Source organism: Tetrahymena thermophila (genome assembly GCF_000189635.1).
Source record: "Tetrahymena thermophila SB210 genomic scaffold scf_8254667, whole genome shotgun sequence".
Taxonomy (NCBI): domain Eukaryota; phylum Ciliophora; class Oligohymenophorea; order Hymenostomatida; family Tetrahymenidae; genus Tetrahymena; species Tetrahymena thermophila.
Genome location: NW_002476434.1, coordinates 1,074,518 through 1,102,429, shown reverse-complemented (window position 1 = coordinate 1,102,429; position 27,912 = coordinate 1,074,518). Strand labels below are relative to the sequence as shown.

The window sequence follows — 27,912 nt, the reverse complement described above, 5'->3', positions numbered from 1 at the left end:
AAAGAATACAACAAAGCTCTTTAACCATATTGCCAATATAAGTCAATTAATTCCTTGTGATTTCTAATTTGAGTGTCTGAATTGCATCTAGAAAAACTTAAAAATTTGTTTACGCTATTTATTACACCATTCTTATTAATTTAAATTAATTTAATTACGTATTTCAACAATAACTATCTCTAATTATTCTTATTTTAAATTTGTTAAGCAAAATTAAATGTTTTTGGTTACTCTATCAGTATGTTCGATTAGAAGATATAAATTTCTTTTAATTACTGCTCTATTTTTTATTTTCTTTTGTTTCTATTGTTTCTTTAAAATATTTTCACTCAAATACAATTTTAAGTCTCATTTGTTATTTATTTTGATTTATATCGTTTATATATTTTTTTATAGTAAGTAGCATCTTAATAAACACGTTATCAAAATTCAAAAATATAGTGTTTGCTATATAAATTTAGATATTTTTGATTGATTAAAAGTTAAATTCTCATTTAAAAGCAAAAATAATAGTAGGAATATTTAGTTTTCTCTTGAATACATAAACAAAATATAATTTAAAGCATAAACATAAAATGGATATGATTGAATAAATTCTAAGCAATGAATCTTTCATTTCATTTGTTAGCAAACTTATTGATGATGTAAAATTTATATTAATAATCAATTAAGTCTTATCATAGAATAGTATTAGCATGAAGCTCCTACAAAAGACATAATCTTATCTTAAATTGATAAAAAAAGTAATTAAAAACTATGATAATTTATATAAAATAGAGAATAGAGGCGAAGAATTGCAAAAATTTTATAGTTAGTAATAAAAATAGTTTCATAGTACCTGAAAACGATGTAGTTTTTTTATCATTTTGATTCATTGATTTATTTACAATTTTATGCGTTTTTAAATATGCTTTTACAAAAAGATAGAAAGTAGTCCAATGAATGAAAATCTTTCAACTCAAGTTGATGAAAGGATATCTAAAATATAGAAAATGGAAAAATTTAAGCAAAAGTCTAAAAGTTAGTCACAAGGAAATGAAATTAAGAGTTATATGCAACCCTCTAACAAAAATGAAAACAAATAGCTCAATGAAGATGAAGGATAAAGTTAGTATGAAAACAGAATATTATAGAATATTTGTAAAAATAAATATTTTTAAGAGCTAAATATAGAAAAATATCAAAATTTTATGACACAATAAAGCAATTATTCATAAAATAACAAATTTATTGATTAGCTAGAGTTTAGCACAAATATAGATTAGAACTGCAAGGAAATCAGTTAGAGCTTTTAGAATAATTTTGATGTAATTGATAATTAAAGAGACCAAGCCAATCCTCATGAAACTTTGTAAACTGTATAAAATTAGGATTTTGAAAATAAATGTAGTGAACTTCCATTCAATTTCGATTAATAAAAAGTGGCTAAACACAACAACAGAACACTTTCCGAACCTTAATTATAGCTTAGAAAGTAAAAAATAATAAGCTAAATTAGTGATGTTCTAATTGGAATTTCATAGACAAAGCTTGAAGATAGCTTTTGTGCAGCAATAAATGAAATCTAAGGCCATATTAATTCTATATAAAAGAGAATTTCTATTTTAGAAATTACTTTTGTGAATGCCAGTTATAAGTAATTTATTAAAGAAATAAAGTTTCGTAATTTATTTACTTACCTTCTTACTTAGGGACTAAGTAAATGAATAAAACAAAGTGCTCATAGATAATTCGTCTGTAAATTTTGAAGAGAGCTCTAAATAATATGTAAATAAATAATAAAGATTATTCATTTTAAAAAATTAATTATTTTAACTCATTAAAATCAATAAATTATATATTTTTTTTTACGAATTATTTTTATAAAAATATTTTTATTTTAATATTATAAAATTAAATTTAGTAAAAATGTGAGCATGATAACTTTTTAAGTGAAAAAACATCATAAATTTTTTTGTAGCTAAATGAAATAAAAGAGAGTATGGAAGGTAAATAAATAAATAAATAAATTACTAATATGCTAAAATTTAAAATTTTTTGTATTTAAATCAGAAAAAATAATAAATGTGTGGAAAACTGTTGGTTTTATTAATTTAAAAATAGAAGATCTTGAGGTAAACCTTCATGACTTAGAAGATATTGTTAAGCCTAAAAATTAAAAATAAGGATTATTTAGTAGAAAATTATTTGGCTTTTGAGATTATTAATAAAATGACATAAAAAATGTAAATAAAATTTGAATAAGAAAATCTAAATTTTTAGATAATTATTCTTATTACTACAATTTTGTTTTAAAATTATTATAAAACTAATTTGAACTAAATAACATGTAATATTTTAGAGATATTCTTAATAAAGATTATTAATCAAGTCTTAAAAATTAAAATAATGAAATAGAAATCTAAAGCACAAATTAATAAAAAAGATATTTTGTTTGATTGAAAATGGCCATTTGTGAAATTAAAATAACAATAAAATAGCTTAAATATTTATAATACCTTATTTTTTGTGCTGAATATATAAAATAATAAATAATTTTTATAAAATATATATGACTATTAATTTTTAATTTTAGATAAAAGTTATTACAATAATAAATTGGATAACATTTAAAATACTTAGAATTAGAGTTTTTGATATAATTCATAAATACTTATTAAATATATTGAAAGGAATCTAATTAATAAAAAATATTAAATATTAAATTCATTTTTAGCTGTAATTAGTTCAAACACATTTTAGATAAAGCATTCCATGTTTAATAAATTAAAGCATTCTCAATTGAAATTAAGCAAATTACATTTTATTAAACTTTAAGTAAATTTTACTTGAAAAACACTCTCATACAAAGTTTTATATTTTTGAGATTTTTGATACACTTTTTTATTGAATTAAAGAAAATCACTTATTTAAAGAATAGAATAATAAAATTTACATACATTTTTACTGATTATGATGGATAGGTTTTTTATATGGTACTGGATTGTTAATTGATTAAAACTTAAAATTTTAGTATTATTTTAGTAGGTTTAAACGATATTAATTATTAAAAGTTAAAGTAGAAGTAAAATAATAAAATATTAAAAGCAATAAGTATTAGTTAAATTAAAAATATCATTTTTATCAGAAAATATTTTATAAGATGGCTGAATAACCTCCTTTAGATTAGTTAGACCTATAGTTAGCTGATTAAACAGAAGAAGATAATATAGATTTCGCTTAAATGAGAAAAAAAGACAATGCAAATTATAGAAATCTCTGCAGAGGCTATTCTAAAATGATAGATCCGCCTAATCTAGAGAAGGTAGCTTAAATGATTACAATAATCAATAAAAATAATTTTAGTTTATTAAAAATTCACATAAGCCAATAAGTTTTTAAAAGAATTAATAAATATTTGCAATTTATCTTAGATAATCACCATTTATTAAGAGCAAAATAAATAATGTATTTTTTTTAATTAATAGCTAGCTTTTTTTATAATAAAAAAACATGGAGATAGATATGAAGAAGAGGTCAGTATCCTACATAAATGGACTCAACGGTTTAAATTTTTTTAAGAACTGAATGCCAAGCAGAGTAATATAGATATGCGAATCCACGAAAAATGTTGCACAAAAATTAAGTACGAAAAGATTAACAAGGGTTAATAAGTATTTATGGCAGGTATAATATTAAAATAGATTAAATATATTAAAATTAATTTATTTCTAAAATTCAAGGTGATATTCCTGAAAAATTCTATATCATTCTTAGTGGATCAGTTAATGTTTTACTTTAAAAGTCCTAAGAAGTTTTACAAAGTGAGATCCAAAAATCATAAGAACAATTCAAAAAAAGTACCTAAAAAGAATAATCAAATAGCATTCAGGCAAGAGTTTCAAGACTTTTAAAAAAAAGGCAGGTCATAAAAAAAATCTAAGATAAGTAATAGCTCGAAATAGAAAGAAAGTTAAACGTAATATTACTTAAATTTTATAATTAAATTCTAACTTTTTTGTGAAAATCATAAAAAGCCTTAACCAAGTATCATGGATAATGAAAATTAATAAAATTCAGCTGATGATAGTACACCTTGTAAGTCAAACTAAAGTTAAATTTAAGAAATAAAAGATGGTAAATAATTTTAAATTAATAAGAAAAATAATTCTATTCAAACTATCATGAAATTATTTTCAAAATAATTTAAATTAGTGGGCTAAAATAAATTAGAAATTTTATTTATCGTTTTATAATAATTTAAAATTACTAACCTAATTTTAGAATTATTTTTATTGAAAATCTTTTCCAAAATTAGCTGATAAAAAGTTTTACTTTAAATGAGATGTTTCTAAAAAAAAACTTATTCAGATTATTAAATGCGACAATTGATTGATTTTTCTTTTTGTGTTTTTATTTTTGACAGGTGTATTTGATAGCGTGATCAGAATACTGAAAACCTTCTAATTATCAATTAAAGAATACTCTCATTTTGAAATTTTAAGATTTTAGAAATAGAAAATTAGGCAAAGAATTTATTCTTCTATTAATTTTTCAATTTTGGAAAAAATCTATCATCGATATTAAAAATCTACAAAAACATACATACATATTAATTTTAATAGAAATCTTTATGATTAAATTTGTAGATTAATGAAATTTATATTGATATTTTAAAGAAGCATCCTAAGAATGTATATTTAATATGACAAAAAATATATTTTTATATCAAGATTATAAATTTATCAACTATTAAATATTTCTCAAAATAAAATCAGAAATTGCATAAATAAAATAAAATTTGTTAAATTGATTTACAGAATAATTAAATTGAATAATGCATAAATACAAATTCATTTAATTTTATTATTAAATCTCATTATTTAACTTTTATTCTTAAATAAAATTTTTATTTAGAAAGTAGAAAGACCAAAAATTATTTTAAAATTAATGATTCACAAATGACAGAAACTCTTCCTGAAAAATTAAGCCCACTAAAAAAGCATAATCCAATTAGAATGTCTCATCTCTATTAGGAATCAATAATTTAAGGTTAGCCAGGAAATTTACTGATAGAATTACTTGCCAAAAATAGTTGTGATTCAAGTCCTTCTTCAAATTTGAGAATATAAAATAAATCTCCTATTTCTAAAAATTAAGATTTTAGCTAAAGTACAATAAAAGAAATCAGCAAAATATAACTAAACAGTATTAAAAATTCAGTTTTAAATAGATCTAACTCTAAACAATTAGATTTTTCAGAAAATGTAAGATAAGCTGGCTACTTAGATTAGTAAATCTAATCATCATTCAAAAATGATGAGACTTAAATTTCACTTGAAGCTGAAAATATAGATGAAGTTTAAGACTTAGAATTAGAGGAAAAGGATCTTGATAATGATCCAATATTCAAAGGATTGGGATAAATAAAGCTTTCAGATTTAGCAGAACCTTCCAAGTAATAAAATAAAATATTATTTTCCTTATATTTACTGGATTTTATAAACAGATTTATTTAGGATGGAGTACTAACTCATAACTATTTAGTGACTCTATAAACAGGCTAGATGTTTGGTGAATTAGGTCTGCTCATGAAAAAACCAAGAGCAGCAACTATAATTGCTAAGGAAGATACAGAATTTGCTGTTTTAGATGCTGAGGACTATATTCAAATATTAAAAGCAGGAGAAATGAAAAAATTTAATAGAAGAATAAATTTCTTCTCTTCCAGCTTACTTCAAAATTGTGGAAGAGAGGTTGTCCTTAAATTTTCTTATAATTTTGAAAAATTAAAATTCGAAAAGGGGTAGAGTATTTACACGCAGCAGGAATCACCAAAATTTGTATACCTAATAAAGAAGGGAACAATCTAAGTAATAAATTTCTTTAAGCTTGTTTATGAAAAAATAAACCTTTTTAAAGATATCTAAAAAAGTAGAAATAAACGAAGACATTGAAGATGTTTTTGATTACGGCTACAAGAACCCACAATAAGAATTAAGAAAAGAAATCAAACATCTAAAATAGAAAAAACTATACATTGATATTATAATCAATGAATATACTACAGGTTAATCATTCGGAGAAATGGAAGTTATGTTTGGATGTCCAAGAAATACGTCTGCTATTTGTACTTCACTTTCAGCCACAGTCTACGCTCTCAGTATTAAGGTAAACTTAAAACTATAAAATTCACAAATATAGATAGATAGATCTTAATCAAAATTTTTCGATTAAAAAAATATTAGAATTTTTTAGTGTTATTACATGAAAATAAGTTTTTGGTAAAGGATTTCTAAAAGGAAATCAGTATGAAAGAAGAATATTAAAAAAATAAAATTAAACTTTATTTAGACTCAATCAAACAATAAAACGAAACTAGCAAGCAGCTTATTAAAGAAAGGGAAAAAATTGTTATTAAAAATAGAAAATTTAATAAATTTAAACAAAATCCCACTTTATTTGATACAGTTTTTAAGCCATCCTTTATAGATTAAATACAAATCGATAATGCAGCATAGAAAAGAGAAAACTCTTAAGAATAAAATAATAATAACTAGTTAGAATTTCATTAACGAAACTCTCTTTCTCCAAAATAGAACCCTAATAATTATTACTCTCCTTCAGTAATTGAACAACATTGCTATAAAAATGAAAAAGGTAACAAATAGATAGATGTATCTGATGAACTATTTGAAAATTCTGCCTTTTCTTAATTTTTATAAGAGCTCATTAAAATTAAAAAGTAAAAACTTTAAGAATTTAAGTAAAATAAAAGCAAAGAAGAAGAAGATAATGTAGAAAATGCTGAAATATTTACAACCATGCTTTATGTAGAATAAATTAAAAAATAAATGCAAAACATTACTCATAGTGCTAATTAAATTAAACCTGGAAATGTTAAACTCAAAAAAGTAAAATTAAAATTTAATATAAAAATCCAATTTAATTCATTATTTGAATTAATAAAATTTTTCTTCAATTTAATTTTATAATTTAGCATTTGAATATAATTTAATACAAAAAATAATTCTCTCTGAGGAGAATTTATTGATTTTAATTTTTTTAATTAATACAAATCCTTAGTTTTTTCCTCAAAAATATAAATAATTACCTAAATATCTAAAAAAATAAATTTTTAAATTAATTTCTAAAAAACTTTTTAAAACTTAAATTAAAAAAATTTTTTACATTAATTAATTTTAATATGTATGATAAAAAAATTATCTAATTAAAAATCAATCAACCAATAAAAGAGTTTTAAATATGATAAGACAATAAATATTTATCATTGTATTTATTTTTATGAAAATTTAATAAACACAAAATAATTAAAGTAATAAAATAAATAATGTAAAAAACTCTTAAAGAGGATTTTTGATTTTAGTGTTCGCAAAAACTCTTATAAATTGCTAAGATAATAAAACTGAATTTTTAATAATGAAAAATATTTGATAGAATTAGAAAAAATTATTTTTTCTAATAAATTGTTGATAAAAAATAATTAATTGTAATTAATTTATAATAAAAATAAAAGATATAACATTAAGAAGGAATTGATTTAAAAGATACTTTGAATTTAGAGATGCTTATCATGAGTGATTAAAAATTAAAATAAGTTGTTTACTCCCCTATAAACTCATCAAGAAGCATCTAAAAAGACCTATAGAAAGATATTATAAACTAGACAGACGATTTTGTTGATGAAATACTTTCATAAAATTCATACTATATTAATTAAGACTATATTTAGAATAATTCAGCCTATCAAAACAGTGATGGTTTTACAAAGTAAGTCTAAAGCTCAAGAGATTAAAAATGTCTAATTGATAACCTGAATAGTACAGTCGGATAAAAGTCTTTGTAACCTTCACCAAATAACAAAAGCTAAAACTTAGATTGGCAAAAATTTATTGAAAAATATAAATAGAAATTAAAAAATGTAACATCAATTGATAAAAAACCTGTGTAGCTTAAAAAAGTATACTCGCATGCAGCAAGCAAAAAATTCTTTTAAGAAACTTTGTTATAAAAGAAACAATAGCAGAATGAAAGAAACTATTATTTAAAAGATTTGTAGAATTCTTTTGAAAATAGCTTTTTCACAGATAATGAAAAAAATCTTACTTCTTCTAAGATTTCCAGAGATTCCTACTTTTTTTCTACTTTAAACACTAAAGAAAATAAATAATTTTAAAGAAAGGATAACCCAGGTGCAGGTATAAATCTTGAAAACAGTATGCTTTGTTCCATAGAATACGGGAACATAACAGATTAAGCTACTCCTGTAAACAAAAATGACAGTTTAGAAGTTTAGAACTTGAAATAAAGCTATTTTGTAGAAAAGAATGAGTAGCAACAGTAATAATCTAATTAGACACCTAAAAAATTACCAAAGATAGAAAACATGTCATCTTAAAAGCTATCAAGCACTGATCTAGATTAGAATGTAATGTCTTAGAACTATAATAAAATAGTAACTGATTTTAATGACCAGACTTCACCAAAACAAAATTTAATTGAGACGGTAGGCAAATCACCTAAAGCTTTCAATAATAATTTCATATTGAAAAATACTTTAAAAAGAAATAGCATTGAAAATGATTTCCTAAAATCAAAGGTTAAAACTGTGAAGTAAAATATTTAAGAAAACAAATAAATTTAAGAATATTATGTAAATTCATAATACTAAAAATAAGATAATAACAATGAGTATATTTAAATGAATAAATTCAACAAATAAACAATTTTTTCTTAACTTACTGCTTTAAAAGCACAAAGAAAAATTCCTGGTAATTCCTACATATCTTAGATAGATTTGAGCTGCTAATTTTTGAATAATGAAGAAAGTAAGCCAATAATTGCTAATGCATCTGAAGATTCATAAAAATTTGCCAAACCTATCAACACATTTTAGATTTTAAAGATACTTACTAAAGGTTAAAGTAATTCATATAGATCACCTATCTTAAATATTGAAGATGATAATTCGAAATCTAAGCTTAAATATAATATGTCTTTCTAAGGAAACCTCTAAAAATCTAGAAACAATTCTTAAAGAAACTTAATTGAAAACAAAAACAAATCTTTAGATAAAAAGAATATAAATATGTCTGTAATAAATTAAAATATTCTAAACTTTCAAAATAACATGAGCAAATTGAATAAAGAAGAAATTAATTAGGATTCCAGTTTATTTGCAAGTATAAACCAGCCATCCGAATAAAGCAATAGTGACAAAATAATATTAAAGGAAATGAAAAAATCTTTAAGTTTTACATCTAAGCATAATTTATTTAGATCAAAACCATCTAAGTTATACTTGATAGATAGATATTCTCGAGATGCTAGGCATGAAACAGCCCAAAGTTATCATAAACCCTTAAACAGTCTAATAGAATTTCAAATTAAAAAATTAAAACTGTAAAATCAAAGTTCAAAAACTTAAGAGAGTCAACCACTTTGATAGGTATAATAATTTATTTAATAAATAACAAAGTTAATTAAAAAAACAAGTTAATTTTCTATATTTTATGTTGTATAATAATTTAAATGAATTTTATTTTTGTCTCAAAAAAATTAATAAATCTAAGCAACAAAATTCAATTAAAAAATTACTTCTCATTTACTTAAAGCTGATAAATAAGTAAATAAATAAACAGATATTTTGCTTCACTGACTTTATTTCAAAATTATTTTTCTAAAAATATAAATATTCTTTGATCCAAAAAAGATTAATAATAGTGATAATTTTCTTTTTTCCTATATATTATTTGAAATATCCAAGAATAATTTTTCCATTTTAAATAAACTTTTTATTTTAATTTTTTTTTTTTTAGTTTATTAATTTCCAAGATTTTCTCTTTGTTTTTAAATTATTTATCACAGAATAAAATAATATATTTTAAAATCATTAAATTCACTTTTTGTTCTTTTTTTGAACTCAAACTTAAGCTTCATAATTTTTTTGTATTCGTAAGGCCATCTTAATATTTGATGTTGATAATTAAAGGCAACTTTTAACTAATAATTTTAATTCAAATAAAAGAATTTATCAAGTAACTTAAGAAAATAAATTTTAAAAGTTTATTTATTTTTAAAATGTAAATTAATAAGATACAGTAAAACATTTGTTTGTGATTGCTTAAATAATATGACCACTCCCTTTTTATTTTGTTGGTAGATTTTTAAAAAAGAAATAAAAAAGAAACTTCACAATTTTAGCATCTTTGTATCTTGCCTACAAATTTTGATCTATACTGTGGTATAGCATTTGCTGTATTATGAATATAAATATCATAATCTAATACTCTACTATTTAAATTAATTAACAGTAAAAATTATTTTAAAGGAGTAATTTAAGATATTCAAAAACAAGTCTAAGATCAACCAAAATATAAAATATTAAAACAAATAATTTTATATTTTGTAATTCTAATAAATTAAAATTCAGGTAAATTATTTCATGAATTTGCGTAAATTTAAAATTTTTGAATTATATTTTACACTGAAGTATAAAAAAATAAACTTTACTTTTATAAAATTCATTTGCAATTTTTTCATTTTCTTGGTAAATATATGAGATAAAGTTTATTTAAAATAATACTAATATTATAATCTATTAATAATAGTATCTAATAACTTAAAATATTTGTATGATAATATATGAATTTTAAAGTAAATACAATCCTCAATAATACAAGTTTGGGTTTTTATTTATGTTACTGACAGCTTTCTGTATTTTAGGTAATTTACTAAATAATTGAATGAATCGTTGTTAATCACTTAATTTACATATTTTAAATTTTATTAATACAAAAAAAAAACAATAATCAAAGTAAAGTTAATGATTAAAGTCATGTTTGAAAATATTTAAAATTTATTGTTTAAATTTTATAAACTTTTAAGGAATTTATTAACATAGAAACCAGCTTTTTGAAATTGTTTTAATTTACAACTTTTAAATTTTATTTATAAAAGAATTAATGTTTATCTTTTAAATTTGTTTCATATATTAAAAAATACCATTTGTGGTGAAATTTATTAAATTGATTATTTATTAATATATTTATTTTTTATAACCAAGATTGATGGAAAGCAGAAACAGAGCGAGCGGGAAAAATTCTAATAATCTAATTACATAAAAATAAATACAAAGTAATGAAAATAGAAATTATTATTTTTTTGTAAATTTCAAAATAAATAAATAAGATAATTTAAAAGTTTTGTAATATGATTAGCAAATATAAGTATGTGAGTGTAAGCCAAATAATTAATCGTCTTAATAAATAGTGTTTGTTCTCAGCACAAATTAATTAGAAAGTGATTTATGTTATGCAAATATTCAATCATTTTAAAAATTTAATTGTAGCAATCTTCTTAAGAGATGATTTCTCTTTGATAATTTTTTGAACTACTTTTAGTCGAAATCGAAAAAGACTGCTTAAAAACTATAATTCTTTCCAATAAATATTTTGAACTTTTAAGGAGATTTTGAAACTTCACAGAGTCAGGAATGTATAAAGAAAAAATATCTCTCAAACGTGGTAAAAATTAATCAACTTAAGCCCAGTCAAATTAAAGAAGAGATTGCAAGATTTTTAATCCTAATTAAATAAAAATACACTATTCATAGAATATGACAGGCTGCGAATTTAGATTATAGACAGTTTCGTTGCTTAGAGTTATAGTAACATCATTTGTTTACGTGATAAAATTATTCTAGCTTGGGACCTAGAAAGAGTGAGTTACACTACCTATTTTGTAAACACCTGGGGATAAATTATTTGTTGGGTTTAAGACAACTGATAGAAGACTTATTTTTTCTTCATTAGATGTAAAGTATTTTTACTAGATTTTGTAAGACTGTTTTTAGCCTGAATTATTATTTAATATCCATTTAGAGCAATGGGAAATTTATTTTATAATATTATGGCTATCCTCGAATTAAAGCTCGATTTTATAGTTTTTTAAATAACTTTTTGTGTGTAAAATTAATATCTAATCTAATGAGTAGAGAAATAGCTATTTTTAAACGTCTTTAGCATAAAAATAATAACCAAGTGAGGAAGAAGTCAACTTTTAAAGTAATTAAAAGCTATTTTTTCTGAGAGAGATGGCATGTAATTTAAAATTGTAATTAGAATTCTGATTAGTTTTCAATTAATTTAATTTCTATTTATTATATTATTTTTATTTCGATGCGCTAATCATTGAGCTTACAAAGACCACAGAATTATTAAATTTTTAATCCATGCAATTTTTTACAACTAAGTTGTAGACTTGCTCAAGTTTCTATTCTGGATTATCTTCTACTTATTCTTTCTTATCAGCGGATTATAACCATTGTTTAAATTAATCATTTGTTAGTACATTTTGGTTAAAGATTTAATAAAAACAATCTTCATTCTATAAATTAGCAAATGGTTAGAACTAAATAAGTGGCATAAAATCATTTTGATTATCTTTGCATTATGGAGTAAATATTGAAAAGATGTCTTATACGTCCATCTCATTTGTTAGAAACATTCTTTTTGCGTTGTAACTCAACAAAAAGCACTTAAATTACTCTAAGTAGTAATATTGAAAAAAGAGAGGATCATCAACAATAAAAATAAAATGAATTGGGTCTCTTTTGTACATTTGAAGAAATTAAAGGTCCTAAGCTTGAGAAATGACAGCCATCATAGTTTCTATTTCACAAGATTCCCTTTGATATTAATCCTGTAAGAATTAGTTCTACCCAAGTAGCAAGTCTGAAAAGATTTATGTCTAAAAATTAGTTGACATATTTAATTTATTTTTTAGTATTTTTTATTACTCAAAATTATTTATCTAATATTTATTTATGTTTTTAGTAATGATTAATTTTTAGGATAACTTGCTCTAAGCTCTGATATTCACACATTTTACATTCTCCAAAAAAAAAAACACAATCATAATTAGCAAATAATTCTTATATATATAAATAACCAAGAAAGTATTTTATATCATTTATTTCGTATGAATTTTACTAATCCTGTTATTAAAAATATCTCCATTGTTCATATTTAAAAAAAATAAAATTAGATTTGATCTTATTAAAATAATTAAAATTCTAAAAATGGTAATAACAAAATATATATTACTTACTTATGATCGCTTGCTTTAAACTCTATTGTACATAGAAACTCAATTTTTTTAAATTTCAAAATAAATGATTAAATCTGTAATAGATTGCATTTTTCTTAAACATAATTGACTTTAAATTTTTAGAACTATAATTAGCAGCAAAAACATTAAGTCTACAATTCTTGTTAATAACATGTATTAATTTTATTAGATAAATTTTAAAAATTAATATTACCTTAAATTTTTTATTTTTTATTCAAAATGTACAAAGTTTTTTTTCTATTTAAAAATTGTTCTTGAGTATTGCGTGTTTAAAAATTTAAAAAAATTTTTAAACAAATTAATTAATGTTAAAAATAGTAAATATTACTGATTAATAATTTTGTCATAAAAACTTTACTAAAAGCCTTTTTTTATTTTTTTGATCTTTTAGTTGAGAATAAACGTTTATGAATAAATTTAAAAATAAAAGTAACTAGATAAATATTTAGATTTTTATAGAAATTTTTAACTATTTACAAAACTAATAATTAAATATTAAAAATAGAAAGCAAGCATTACTGATTAATAATTTTGTATTAAAAACTTTATTTATAACCTTTTTTAATTTTTTTGATCATTTAGTTGAGAATAAATGCTTGTGAGTTAATATAAAAATAAAAATAACTAGATAAATATTTAGATTTTTATAGAAATTTTTAACTATTTACAAAACCAACAATTAAACCTGTAATAGATTGCATTTTTCTTAAACAAAATTGACTTAAAATTTTTAGAACTATTATAAGCAACAAAAACATTAAATCAATAATTTTTGTTATTACTATGAATTAATTTTATTAGGAAAATCTTATAAATTAATATTACCTCAAAATTTTTTATTTTTTATTCAAAATGAAAAGAATTTTCAATTAAAAAATTGTTTTTGATTATTGAGTGTTTAAAAATTATAAAAAATTATTAAAATAAAGTGATCAATTATTTGTAAAAAATAGTAAGCATTAATGATTAATAATTTAGTTTTAAAAACTTTATTTATAACTTTCTTTTCTTTTTTTGATGATTTAGTTGAGAATAGATTTTTGTGAATTAATTTAATTAAAGTAACAATATAAATTTATATTAAGATTTATATACAAATTTTTAACTATTTATTAATTTTATATATTAGTAAATTTTTAATTTTTAAAAATTATTTATTCACTAAAATTTAAAATGGCAGAATTCATTTTTTTATTGATGAAAGCTACATTGATTTTAGTTGAGTAAATTAATTTTAAATTTAAAATTTATATATTAGCGCACTACTTATGATCAATCTCAGTTTACATTTCCCTTTAAAGTTTATTAAGTTAACATATTGGTTAATTCGTTATTGAAGAACAATTCTTATTTCTAAAGAACTTGATCAATTTTCTCAGATATTTTTTAAGATTTTTATGAATTGTATTTGTAGTAAAAGACAATTTCTTAGGTAAGGAGTTTCAACTATCTTTGATAGATTGTATTATTGTTTATATCTTTATGACTTAAACATTATAGAATAAAATCTATTATTTCTACATTTCTTTTAAATTCTTCGATCTTCAAATTATTTTGATAGCTAACAATTTGAGTTTTTAACTATTCCAGTTTAAATTTAGCGTTTTCACTATTTCCTGTGAATGCTTTTTAAATTGAATTTTCTAAAATATTGCTGAAAATTCTATTAGTGATTTCTTTCAAAACATCTATTTCATACTCGTGTTTCTTACTGACCTCGATAGAAACAGGAGTTTAAACACTCATGTAATTTTATTTATCATCTTTTTTACTGAATGATATTTTGATTGTACCAAGTATTAATTTCTCGATTGAGGTTAAGTCTATCATCTCTTTTTATTTAGGTTCTTCTTAAGATAAGGTAATTGAGCGGCTTGAAGAACTATTAAAGCTACTTAAGGTGTCAGATGAAGATGAAGAAGAACTAAAATTTTAATAATTTTATTATTCACTTTTATTTACTTTTATACTAAAAAATATTTTGTTTTCACTATTACTTTGAATGTGTTAAAAGTTAGCTTTATAGGAATTTTGTTTAGCTATTTATATAAAATTAGAAGGTAAATCTACAATTTCAGTATTTATAATTTAGTTAACTGAATCTCTTTAATTAGAATCTATTTAAATCTCTACATTTTCAAACAAAATATCACCTTATAAATTCTTGCATTCCTTTAGATAATCATATATACTCTCATTTTCTTTTATGTAGTAATATTATCCTCCAGTGAGCTAAGCTATACTAGAAAGGAGGTTTCCATCATGTTCAATACCAAATCCAAAGCAGTTAATTGAGTAATTCAAAGTTTCATTCTTTATGCATTCTCTTATTCTTTAGAGTGCATAGTTCTAATGTATATTATCCTCGCCATCAGAAAGAAGTACAAAGCAATAAGTTCTATCCACTATTTAATTTGAAGAATTTTTATTTTAATGTTTTTTTGACATGTTAAGCAATTCTAATTCATCAACATTAATGTTTCTGGATACTCTTGTTAAACTCGAATTTATTGATTATTGTAAAGATTTTTTAGTTGTTTTCTCGAATTCTTATTTTATAGTATTTTAATGAATTTATTCTTATTTTATGGTATTTATTGCTGTTTATATTACAGATACAATATCAGTTTTACCTTTACATACTATATTCTATATTATCTCAAAAGTTTCTTATTTATTTATCGAATTGCTATCAGTAAAAGGAATAGCAACTCCATTTGAGCCTCCGAAAGGAATTAAGCAAAATCTGTCATAAGGAGTTAAATTTTATATGAGTTCTATTACAGATTTTTTAGCATTCTATATTTTTTAGTTTACTTGCATAGACTCGCTTCTGTCTAAAAGTATCAAGTAAGAAATACCTTTATTTGAAGCTTCACTCTAGATTTTGCTTTATACAGAAGCTAATTTAGATTACCCTCTGATAGAGATCATCATATTTACTAAATATTCATTTTCTATATTTCTAGGTATGTACTTTTTCTTAGATTTTATGCTAACGTCTAATCCCATAGATTTGCATTCTTCCAAAGTTACATTTTTATAGTTTCTGAAAACTTTGCAACAGGTTTCTTATTATTCAGCAGACATTCTATTTATTAATTTTATATTTAATTAATCTTTTTATAATAATAAAAAGAATCTGATTGAATATAAAAAGAAAAAAATAAAAGTGTTTTATAATACAATAATTAAAACTCTAAACCTAATTAATTACCTGAGATAAGAAAACTCAAAATTACTTTCGTATCAATTTAATAATCAATTTTAAAACACTTTTATTTTTAATACTTTATTTATTTTCAAATAATTATTTAAGTTTTATTATTATATATTTCCATTTTTAGTTTGTTTTTATATTTTTTAAATAATAACATAATCAAATTCTATTAAACATACATAAAGGACTCTAAATATTATTAATTCTTTGATAAAAAATTCTAAATTTACTAATTTTAAGATTGAATATTTTGGATAAAAGAAATACAAATTTATTAATTTAATTAGCTATTAATTACTATCTTTATTGAGATTAAACACTTTTATCAAAAATATTTTTATTTTCTTTTATACTAGGTACTCTATTTTAATTAAATTAAAAAACTTTTAAAAGAAATAATACAAATAATACATATTTTTTTATCCACATACTCATTTGTCTATTTAAATTAGTGTTTTGAAGAATATAGATTTATTATTTTTTTTCAAATTTTAAGAAAAAAAAAAATCCGAACTCCCGGGTTCGAACCGGGGACCACCGGATGACTACAAACTTTACAGTCCGATGCTCTTCCAACTGAGCTAAGTTCGGTTCGTTGACTTGTTAAAAGTTATAATCTTCATTTATTAAATTAATTTTTAAAAAATAATGAGTTGGATAATATTTTAAAAGGCCATTTGAAATACATCATTTTTTAAGATTTCTAACTAAAAAATAATTCAAAAATATGAAATATAGCTAATATGATTAAGCTATATGGGATATCCTCTTCTATTTTATCTCGTAAAAGCAGTTTAAAACTCAATTTTTATGTTGGCTGTAGTAATATAGGGCTAATGGAGATGGGAATCTTAGATGATCGATGAAGCGTTGGTGATGGAATTGGTATGATTTGGAAGTTCTGATGAGAAGCTTTATGATATTAGAGATAATTTTATAATTTTTTTACTGTATTAGAGTTCCTATACCATTACACAATCAAATATATATAAATTCTAATTTTTTTTGACTTAGGCATAACTATTTTAAAGATCATTTAACAAACAAGAGCAATAAAATATGTAAAAGTATTTATTTTTTTATACCTTTTTGTATATAAAATTTATTTTAATATATTATTATATTTATGAAAACGAAAGGGTATTTTATATTTGATATTAACTCAATATAGATATGTATCAACAGAAAATGAAAATAAAAAGAAATTTTGAAACACAAAAAAATAAATAAATAAAATAAAGGAATTCGATAAATAGAAAGTATAAAAAAAACACTTTTAATTTGAGAGGAATAAAAGAATAAAACAATAAATTATACCACATAAACACAGAAAGTATAAAATTAACTATATTAAATTATATAGAACATTTAAATACCATAAAAATATTTACTTGATTATGTATGATTGATGTATAAATAAATTAATTATGAAGTAAAAATGTGGTAATTATTATTTTATTTTTAATTAAACATTTATGATAAAAGATAATTTTATTAAAACAAACACCAGAGTTTCATATACAAAAAAATGAACTATTTATTTGCTTTTATTTACTTCATCTTTATTTTTTTCAAAGAATTAGTTTCAAGCTTTTAATGACTAAATAAACAAACCTATTTTTGATTTATAAATATATGAAAATCACTACAATTATTCCTTTATTTTTAAGTAAATTTTTATTGGTTAGAGTTAATTTTATAAAACAAATAAAGCTTCATTAACAAAAGAATCAACCTTTTTCTTTTCTTTTTCTTCACATTCATTTTTTTCTATAAATTTGTTAATTATTTAAAGCACTTATTTACTGTATAAATGAACAAAGCTTTATTTTACATCTAATTGATTTATTTTTTCAAGGCATATTGATAACATTTCAATTACTTCTTCTTTATTTTCTTTGAACTTTTCAATATAGCTTTATAAGAAAGGGATTACATATTTTTCTTTTAAAAATGCAATTTAACACTTAGTATTTAGTTAATTTTAATCATTCGATAGTTCTTAAGTTTATTGAACTAAATCAATAGTTATAGCTCTTTCATAAAAGTATTTTTAATTGTTATATGTAAATGAGGATCTGTTAAATCCTATGGTTTCCTATATACTCTCCTTTGAAAGAGATCCTTTAAATTAAATTCTTAACTTAAAAAGATGATTTAGCTCTTAAAATTTGTAAAGGAAAGGATAGCTAAATTTATAGGTATATTCATTTAAATTAATCCAATTTTTTGGAAATTCAACAACCGAATAGTCAATTAAGTTGGAATCACTTTTAAATGTCAGTGTTGTCTCTATGTCTGTCATGAAAATACTTTAAACAGATAATATTGTGTCTTTAAATTTTTCAATAAAATCTTTATTGTCACAGAATTAGTAGATAGATTAAGGCATTATTTCACACATTTGTTATAGCAAAAAATTATCTTATTGTCCTATAGTCATGCAATTGAGTATAACCTTTCTATTATTTTCAGAAATTTAATCGCTCTTTCCAAGTTATTCTTTTATAATTTTTTTTAGTTCTTACTTAGATTACTTAGAATAGTCAAAATTATCTGGAGATATAAAAGTTAAAGATAAAATTGCATCATCCCTCTAAAATTATTGAGTTTTTAAAATAATATTTTTAATCTAACTAATAACATTTTAAGGATGCTTGAAGCTGGTAAATTCAATATCTTGCTAAAGCTATATATTTTTAATTTAATCCACAGGTTATTGTTGAAAGCAGTCTTGTATTTCTTAATCACTTGAAGTAAGAGAGAGGATTGCTAGTCTATTCTAAGAGTCAGTAAAATAGTTTTATACCAATAGTTTAACACATTCCACTAAATTAATTTATTGTGATAGTTAAGTGTCAAAAAAGTAAGGGTTCAGCACAATTACCTAGTCTAATTTTTATTTATTTAACTATTCTTTTTGCTAAGAAAAATTAGTTAAACAAAAGTAAGTATTAAACACATCTCCTTGCAAATGTTCATAATTTTTTTAGAAAGTCTGCTAAACAGCATAAACCAAGATGTCTTTTTAATTATCTTTCAAATAATCGATCATTTATTTTTTCTTTCTTATTTAATTGTTTTGATTTAATTATTTATTATAATTTCCTAGCATTACAGCTTTGTTTTTAATAAAAATATAAAACAATTTTATTTATCTGATTTTAAGAACAAAAATTCTTTTAAAACAGTTGTTGCTATTACATCAAAACAATTCAATTTTATATAATAAAACTGTTTACATAAAATTTATAACAATCAATTTTAATTTCATACAACATATTGAATTAAAAAATAAGCATATGGATAAACATAAACTACCAAAAATAAAATAATTTAAAAAGATATTTTTATTATGATTAAAATTTTAGAATTTTTGTAATAATTTGAAATACTTATTTAGAATATTTAGTCTTTAAAAATTCTAAATATAAATTTTATTAAGTTGTTCAATCAGTTCGCTTCGTTGAACTTTTATCCTTATAAGTTGAAATGCTTACAGTTTAACTAATTATGTAATCCTTTCTATGATTTTGCCATTCATCTTTGTTTCTGGATGATTCAAATTTATTCATCTAACTAATACTCTGCTTTACTTATTATGATAGTTCTTTATATAATGGGAATTAATCAAGAGGATTTTAATCAAGTAATTTTTATAGTTTCTTTAGCTCAAATAATGAATCATCTGTTAAGCCTTCTTCTAGTAATTATTAAGATTTTTTAATTCCATTCAAGAATTGTATCCTTTATTTTTAGATAGCGCAAATATCATTTTCAACATATTTTGTATTTAAGTCTGTAGTGAATTCAATGTTTAATGGGATAGAAAATTTGAAATGATTATTTAAATAACTAAATCTGATAATTATTGATCCAAAATTTAATTATTAATTATTACTATCTGAGGTTTCTTCTATTTTATTTTCTATTATGCTCAATTCTTTTTCAATATTTTGAGATTAATCAATTTTATTTTCTGATTTGTCCAAAATTTTATTATCGGGGTCTTATCTGTTTTATATTAGGGTTAAATCTTTTAGAATTTAATCATTTTCTAAGTTAATTTATTCTTGTTTGGTATTATTTGAATGTTATTTTTCACCATAATTCTTTATTTTTGTCTATTCCTAAACTGAAGATTCAAAAGATAAAGAAGAAAAGTCAGTCAGCAGTTCAGATAGAGAGATCTAGCTTTCGCCAGACTAAGATACTTTTTAATCATTTTAAATACTATCAAAATTAATTGTATCGTCTTTGGTTTACTTTTTTTCTATGAGGAGCATTTATTCAAATTAATTTAGCTTTTCAATGTTTATCTTTTGACTTTAACTTGTAATGGAAGTTTTATTATTAGAGATTAAAGTTATGTCTAACAAAGTATTATCCTAATTATAAACTTTCGATGTATCATTTATGGCACTTAAAGAGATATCTTCTTATTAACTTTTATTGTTTTTTGAATTCCTTAACTTATACTTATACTTTAGACTCAATAATATATTTTTTTCATCTCCTTATCTTAAATTTTTAAAATATATTCTATTTAATTTTGCATCTGAGACATTTTGGTCAGGCTGTATTTATAATAAAAATTTATATTGATTTTTGCAATCATCATAAATTGTTTATGTATTTTGCATTATTTAAATATCGACATTTTCAACTAATGTTTCTTATTGATTCTTGATGTAATCTTAAAAAACAGAGAAAACACTTTCTTCAGGTTTTATGTAGTAAAATTTTCCACCTGTATAACTAGTAATTGCGCCTAACAAAAGAGGATCATGATCTATTCCAAATCCTAAGCAATTTATGGAGTAATCCATATCCTTATTTTTAAAGTTTTCTCTAAATTTGAAAATGGCCTTCTCTTTCATATTGTCTTAACCATCAGTCAAAAGAAAAGCAGAGTATCGGACTATTCTTTTTTTTGTTTGTTCCTCCTTTTAGTTTTCCAATTACTAGTCTTGCTTAATTATATTGTGGGCAACCTCAAGAGCTTGAATTATATTTGTATCTCCAGTTGAAATAATGTTATTAATTTACCCCTTGATACTTTCAAGGTTTTCATGAGTAACTTAAGTAAAATTAAAGATGAGTTTTTGACTGGAACCAAAAGATATCAGAGCAAACTATGAGTTAGTATTTGCTTTCTCTATTAAATTACAAAGATATTATTTTACATTTTACAATTTATTTTCGGACATCATAGATTAGCTTCTATCAATTAAAATGCAATACTTGTTTAGGATTTGAATGTTTTCTTATTGATTAAGCGTCATATTTTGAGAAACATTTTCTAGCAACTTGCTAAATTCCAACTAAATAACAGCATTAGTTTTCCTTTCCACTTTATTACCTTACAAGTGATATTTTGGATATTATGTGAGAAATTTAGAGTTTATTTATAAATTATCCATAATCTTCATTTTTTATGAATACGGAATATCAGTAGCCTCTATAAGCTTGTAGTTGGTTTCTTTATTTTCACTTAAGAAAGACATTTTTAGGTATTTTATTTAGCTTTTATTTTCAATTTTTGTTTTTTCTTTTTAATAAATAATTATAATAAAATAGTAAAAAAAAAAAAAGATTATTTAAACGATGTTCTTTTAAACAAAGCGAAATATTTGTTATATTATAAAGTTTAAAAGCTAAAAAATAAAAGAGGATTTTATTTTAAAAGAACTATTATATACTTTTTAAAGCAAATAGTCCTGAATAGAATATAAAATAAATAGAAATAAAATAGTTTTTTAAATATATTTTTTTTAATTCTTTTATTTATGTAAAATGTACGTTGATATATTTCTATTTTTTTGAGTAGAACTAAAATAGCTACTTTTTCCAATTTAATTTTTTCTTAATTAAGTGGCAGTGGCTATTTTATATTAAATTAATTATTCCTAAAAGTCTTTTTAAAACTATTATTTTATACTGAAAAAAGAAAAGTATTTTTTTTACTTGAAGTTATTTATTTATTTATTTACCAAAATTAATACCTGTTATACAATTTGTATAAAATACAGATAAAATAAAAATTTATTTATTTATTTATTTTGTTATTATTTTTAGTTTATCACTAAAATCTAACAGATTTTTTTTATTTGTTTTATTATTTGTTTGGTTAGTTTTATTATTAAGGCTTTTCTTAGTTTTGCTTTTACTTTTGCTATTAGAATTTTTATTGTTATTATTATTGTTGTTAACCTTTTACCATAGCAGCCTTTTATTGCTTTTTTAGTTGTTTCTTTTTCTTTTTCTCAATTTTCTTTGCAATCTTTGAAGAATCAATAACATAGGTTTTGGCTTCATCTTCCTTTTCAATTGTAACTTTGATCTTCTTTTAGTTTTTCTTCTTCTTTTCTTATTATTTTTATTTCAAAAGCTTTTCTTCTTCAATTTTTTTAAGTTTTTCTTTCTCTTCATCATCACCTTAATCCTTCTAAGGTTTGTCCTTGGCAGCATCCATATAAACTGTCAAAGATGTTAATCTATTAAGAGTGTTAACTTTATAAATAGGTTTTATATCATTGAGTACTTAACTTTCTTATATTTCAAAAACATCACTGAAAATAATCAAGCAATCGAACATATGTATTTCACCATTAGTACTAATTGAAATAATGATATCAATATCGTCTATTCTTTAAACACACAACTTCTTAACTCTTTAGTCATGAGCCTTAAAAGAGATAGATTACTTAGTTTCAATGTCATAAATATATATGTATCCATTATTATCTATTAAAAAAGAATTTTATTTATTTCCATCCAAAAAAAAAATAGCAATATTATTTACCTCCTGTTATTACTAAAACTTCATTATACACACAGAAATCATTCAAAGTAACCTACTTATCCTATTGTAATTCACATATTTCTTGATTAGACTCTTAATCAATAATATGAATACTAAAATCAGACATTAAGACAATATTCTTTTGAGTAAGTTCTATCTTATATGCGTCTATTATATTATAATAATGATGTAAATAACTCAATCAATCAATCAAGTGTAATATTAAAATTTTCTTTTAAAAATAAATTGTAAATAAAAGTGTTTTTTTTTACAAGCTAAAATTAACTCGTTTTTTAATTATTCTATTTACAACAAAATTTAGTTAGTATCTTCTTATTTGTATAGACTAAATATTTTATTATTTGATAGAAGTATCTTATGAATTTTTTCTATTCTGTGAGTAGAATCAATAAAAATTGTGGCTGTTTTTAACTTCAAATGTTTGGCCTACAATCAAGCCAGGTATAATTTAAATTATTTCAAATAATTTCAATTATCTTAACAAATAAAAATATTTGAAATTATATAAAATGTTTATCATTAATTATCAGTAGTTTTCAATTTTATTTTATCTTATCTATTTTTGCATTAAAATAAGTTTATATATTGCTTGGTATTGTATTGTATTCTATTATTTTATATTTTAAATTTACTATTCTATTGTGTTAATTAAATAAATCCTTTTATAGTTTTTTAATCACTAATTAAAAAAAAATATTTTTTTTTCAAAGCTCATATTTATTTTCCTACTATTTGATATCTTTCTCACTTTTAATTACTAAATTTTGTTACTTTTAGCTAAATTTAAAATATATTTGTTTTGTGATTAAGCAAACACTTGATATCCATCCATACTTAATAATAGATCATTTTAAAAATTAGATAAATTTAAATTTAAATTATTACTGTATTTAAGATTAATTGAGAATACTTTCTTTGCATTTATGAGATTCCAAATTATAAGTCGTTTATCTTTGCCAATAGAAGCCATAATCTTACCAGAGGTGTGAATGGCAATATCATGAACAGCAGATTTATGCTCTTTCAACTTATGAAGTAAACCAAATTCTTTCATTTTCCATGCCATGATTAAACCATCTTCTGCACAACTGAAAGCAATTGATTAATGACTCTTTATGCTTGTAATTGTACCAAGATGGGCTTCTAAGGTTCCACACTCTCTTTATCTTTTAAGATCATAAACTCTAACATATTCATCGAAACCACCTACAACTAAATACTTTCCACAAACATCCATACACTTCAAAGAGTTCTATAATTTGATAAAAACAAAATAAGAATTATTTGATTAAAATTTGATCTTTTTATACTGTTGATGGCTTAAATGCGTATTTCAATTCTAACTTGCTCAGATCACCAACCATACCTAAAATAGCTCCTTCGTATGTTCCTACAAATACTGTAAACTTTTATTTGGTGCTAATGTCTTCAATGTTTTCAACAATATCTTATTGAAGTTCATTCTGATTAACTTATTCTTTAACTTAATTGCTCATTTAACTTTATGTTTTAATTCGACTTGTTATAGTAGAAATAAATAAATAAATATTTATTTGTTGGTATTTTGATATTTTTATATTTGATAGTAAATTAAAAGAATATTAATTATTTATTATTTTTAGTTTAAAATATTAACAAATTAATTTTGATTTATCTCTTTTGCTTAACCTTCTAATTAAAAGTCACTTAAAGCATATTCTTCTATATTAAAATCTATGCTATTTCTTCTAATTTCTACTTAATATTTGATTGAAAAACATTATATCTATTAGCACATTAATTTCATAAATGTAATAAATTTAGTTTTAAAATTATTTTTTGCCTAAAATATTGAATTTAAATGTAGAATAAAGTTTTTTACAATTCTTTAAATTGAAATTTACAAATAAAATTGTTAAATTTTTTATAAAACATAATAAAAATGCAAATAAATTTCATTTGGTAAATTAAAATTGTAAAACAGATATTTTGAAATAAAAATAATGGCTTTTCATCTGATAAGTTTTGAGAAACACAATAACAAAGATCAACATTAAAAAATTAATTTTTTGTTAGTAAAATTTTCATAAATAAGAAGAATTATTAATATTTTAATTTATTTATATAATTTAAATAATTTATTTTGGTGTAATTAATCATTTTTATTTTTAATATTTTATCAGTTCGTTCAATCAATATCTAAGTTATCAACAACGAGAGGATTGCCTTTCATAAAACCATCAAAATCTATTATTTTTAAGTTATTTAATGAAGCAAAGTTCTTCATGTTAGAAACATTTATATAATCGTTAACATTGCTTGATGAAGCAATTTAGTTTGTAGCATTTTCTAAGGAGAGTGCCTTATTACGAATACTCTTGTAATCGCATTCAACGAGCAACTTTTCCAGTATCATAGTATGATATTATTTAGTAGACTCATTTTTGGCTATTTTATCTTATTTTTTAGTTCCTTTTTCTGTATTTATAAGAGAAAGAGATATATCACTTTCAAAACTTAAATGTAGCTAGACATATATGCGAGCTAACTCTTTAGGTTCTATTCTTTTTTTAACTATATGTTTAGCAGGTATTTATTACTATATGAAATCATCAAAAATGACATAAGCGGAAGAGCCATCGTTCTTACGACGATTCTACTCAACTCCAACACCAAAAATGTTTTATACTTTAAACAAATCTACATTTATTTCTTTGGTGCGAATATTATCAAATTAAATTTTTATTTTTTCCTGTTACATAGCCTACAACCTCTTTGAAAGCTAACGTAAAAATTTTCTTTCAACAAATTCACCTAGCTATTCATAATCGAATTCTTCAATGCAGTGTAAAAATTATTTTAAAATACTAATTGCTGTTTTTTCGTTAATTATTTTGGTTATTTCAATAGCACTTTTAAGATTAGATTCTTTTTATTATTAATTTATGCCTTAGAAATCCCAAGGAAATTCGAGATTTTCAAAATCAAGGTATTTATCTTTATCTGTAACTAAAATTTTCAGTTAAGACTCATTAAAAATGGTTCCTTCACTATTAACTTCTTTAGTTTAATCTTTTTATTACTCTTTTAAAGGTATCTATGTTTAATTTTTATTGTTTTTAGCTTATAATTATTAAAGTGCAATATTTTCTTGCTTCATTTTGATGGTTAGTTCATCAAATGGAATGTTATTTATATTATTTTTATTCTTTTCTACAATGGCTTTTTATACTTTCTGGAACTCTTCCTTTTTCTTTTTCAGAAGTTGATCTTCTAGTGTCTCTACATGCCTATTTAGCTTAACAATTTTTTCCTTCTTTTTACTTGCGAAAAAGTACAAATTATTATTTTTAAAAAAACTCTAAGCATAAGAAAAGTTTTAAATTCCCTTTTAAAAGCTAATAATATTCTTAAACATTGGCTAATCTGTTTTCTCTACTCTTCTAAAATGAAATCTAAAGTACTTTAAAACCTTTTATTTTAAGTTATTTTATTTAGTCTTACTATGAAAATTGAGATTTAGTTTCAGTGACTAAAATAGTAAATTAATTAATTTTTGATTGAAGTAGATCTCTTTTAAGAATGCTCAATCATCAAATTTAATTTTCTAGAAAATAATTTAAATTTAACACAATTTGATTAGTTTCTACTTTTAGTAAGTTTATATATTTGATAAAAAATAAATGCAATATCTATCAAAATTGCTCCTAATTTCATTAGTTCATTCATTCATTTTGCAAATATTATTAACAAACAAAAAAAATATATATCTATTCTTTTTTAATTTTATAGTCAAATCTTAGCTTTTACTTTTCTATTGATGAATTCACTTTCAATGCTCAATAAATTATTCAATTATAAAACATAATAATCACGCATTATATTAAAATCCCTTTCAAAAATCTAAAATTTGCTCACTGATAACACTGATTAGTTTTTTACCTGATTAAATTTTATAAATATTTCATATAAAAATCATAGGATTGTTAATTAGATATATTATAATATCACCACTCCTCATAATAATATTTTTTTCCAGCATTTTATCTAGTTTTGTTTATTTTTTAAATGGTTTTTTAAATAAAGAAGGTGACTTTTAGATCAATATTCTTTCTGATAATTTGAAAAAATGAAATATGTTTTGTCAATTTATTGTAAAATAGAGAACAAAAAAAATAATTTAAAACCTAATTATAATTTATTTTTATAGAATATATTTAATTTGATCTTTATAATCTAGAAAAAAGTCAAGAAAATATTTTATAACTGTGTAAATAACTCCGCTAGCTAGAATTTTTAAAAGATATGCTTGCTTATAAATATTTGATTTAAAAAAAGTATTATTTACCATACAACCATCCAAAAGATATTTAAATAATAGGAATTTGAGTAAGAAATCGCATTCATTTACAAAAAATTTCTTTTATTTGATACAAACAAAGAATTGAATTGATTTATTTACATCAATTAATGATTTAAATCAGAAAGTTAATTGAAAAAGATATCTTAAATTTTATCAGACAGACAAGAGTATTGAAATTAATTTGATCAAAATTTGCAAAATTTATTTGTTAGACTCTTTTATTTTACTTATAATCTAATATAATTAATTCACAACATTCTTATATAATTTGATTGATTCATTTATTTATTTTTTTTTTATGTATTTATACGTTTTGTGTAAATTAGATTATTATTTAAATTTTTTATAATTTTGTTATAATACAATAAATAACTTTTAGCTTATTTCTATAAT

General features: G+C 21.4%; 8 protein-coding genes across 8 annotated transcripts; 2 read left to right on the top strand and 6 right to left on the bottom strand. All coding sequences in view use genetic code 6, as the record gives it.

The window, feature by feature from the left end:
- Positions 1–431: 431 nt before the first annotated feature.
- TTHERM_00035150 (hypothetical protein) lies at positions 432–2,198 on the top strand (the record flags this gene model as incomplete). Its single annotated transcript, XM_971922.2, has 6 exons — positions 432–644; positions 778–849; positions 924–1,636; positions 1,692–1,767; positions 1,904–1,988; positions 2,053–2,198. Exons 1-6 carry the CDS (start codon positions 576–578, stop codon positions 2,196–2,198), a joined length of 1,161 nt encoding a protein of 386 aa, XP_977015.2. The 5' UTR covers positions 432–575.
- Positions 2,199–3,142: 944 nt separating this feature from the next.
- On the top strand, positions 3,143–9,445 carry TTHERM_00035140 (cyclic nucleotide-binding domain protein; the record flags this gene model as incomplete). The annotated part of the gene is made up of 9 exons (XM_971921.2): positions 3,143–3,304; positions 3,468–3,666; positions 3,723–3,958; positions 4,017–4,116; positions 4,897–5,437; positions 5,489–5,852; positions 5,902–6,150; positions 6,228–6,893; positions 7,517–9,445. 9 exons carry the CDS (start codon positions 3,143–3,145, stop codon positions 9,443–9,445), a joined length of 4,446 nt encoding a protein of 1,481 aa, XP_977014.2.
- A 2,106-nt stretch (positions 9,446–11,551) lies between these two features.
- On the bottom strand, positions 11,552–12,663 carry TTHERM_00035120 (hypothetical protein; the record flags this gene model as incomplete). The annotated part of the gene is made up of 2 exons (XM_971919.2): positions 11,552–11,585; positions 11,687–12,663. The coding sequence occupies 2 exons, from the start codon at positions 12,661–12,663 to the stop codon at positions 11,552–11,554; spliced, it is 1,011 nt and encodes a 336-aa protein (XP_977012.2).
- A 1,746-nt stretch (positions 12,664–14,409) lies between these two features.
- TTHERM_00035110 (von willebrand factor type A domain protein) lies at positions 14,410–16,221 on the bottom strand (the record flags this gene model as incomplete). Its single annotated transcript, XM_971918.1, has 1 exon — positions 14,410–16,221. One exon carries the CDS (start codon positions 16,219–16,221, stop codon positions 14,410–14,412), a length of 1,812 nt encoding a protein of 603 aa, XP_977011.1.
- Positions 16,222–17,993: 1,772 nt separating this feature from the next.
- Positions 17,994–19,406, bottom strand: TTHERM_00035090 (hypothetical protein; the record flags this gene model as incomplete). Its single annotated transcript, XM_971917.1, has 1 exon — positions 17,994–19,406. One exon carries the CDS (start codon positions 19,404–19,406, stop codon positions 17,994–17,996), a length of 1,413 nt encoding a protein of 470 aa, XP_977010.1.
- A 394-nt stretch (positions 19,407–19,800) lies between these two features.
- Positions 19,801–21,858, bottom strand: TTHERM_00035080 (Von willebrand factor type A (vWA) domain was originally protein; the record flags this gene model as incomplete). The annotated part of the gene is made up of 1 exon (XM_971916.1): positions 19,801–21,858. One exon carries the CDS (start codon positions 21,856–21,858, stop codon positions 19,801–19,803), a length of 2,058 nt encoding a protein of 685 aa, XP_977009.1.
- Positions 21,859–22,433: 575 nt separating this feature from the next.
- On the bottom strand, positions 22,434–24,802 carry TTHERM_00035070 (PAK1 interacting protein; the record flags this gene model as incomplete). The annotated part of the gene is made up of 4 exons (XM_971915.2): positions 24,488–24,802; positions 24,063–24,429; positions 23,157–23,324; positions 22,434–23,098 (listed from the first exon to the last, which is right to left on the bottom strand). Exons 1-4 carry the CDS (start codon positions 24,671–24,673, stop codon positions 22,434–22,436), a joined length of 1,386 nt encoding a protein of 461 aa, XP_977008.1. The 5' UTR covers positions 24,674–24,802.
- A 542-nt stretch (positions 24,803–25,344) lies between these two features.
- Positions 25,345–26,574, bottom strand: TTHERM_00035060 (hypothetical protein; the record flags this gene model as incomplete). The annotated part of the gene is made up of 1 exon (XM_971914.2): positions 25,345–26,574. The coding sequence occupies one exon, from the start codon at positions 26,572–26,574 to the stop codon at positions 25,345–25,347; it is 1,230 nt and encodes a 409-aa protein (XP_977007.2).
- Between the last annotated feature and the right edge of the window lie 1,338 nt (positions 26,575–27,912).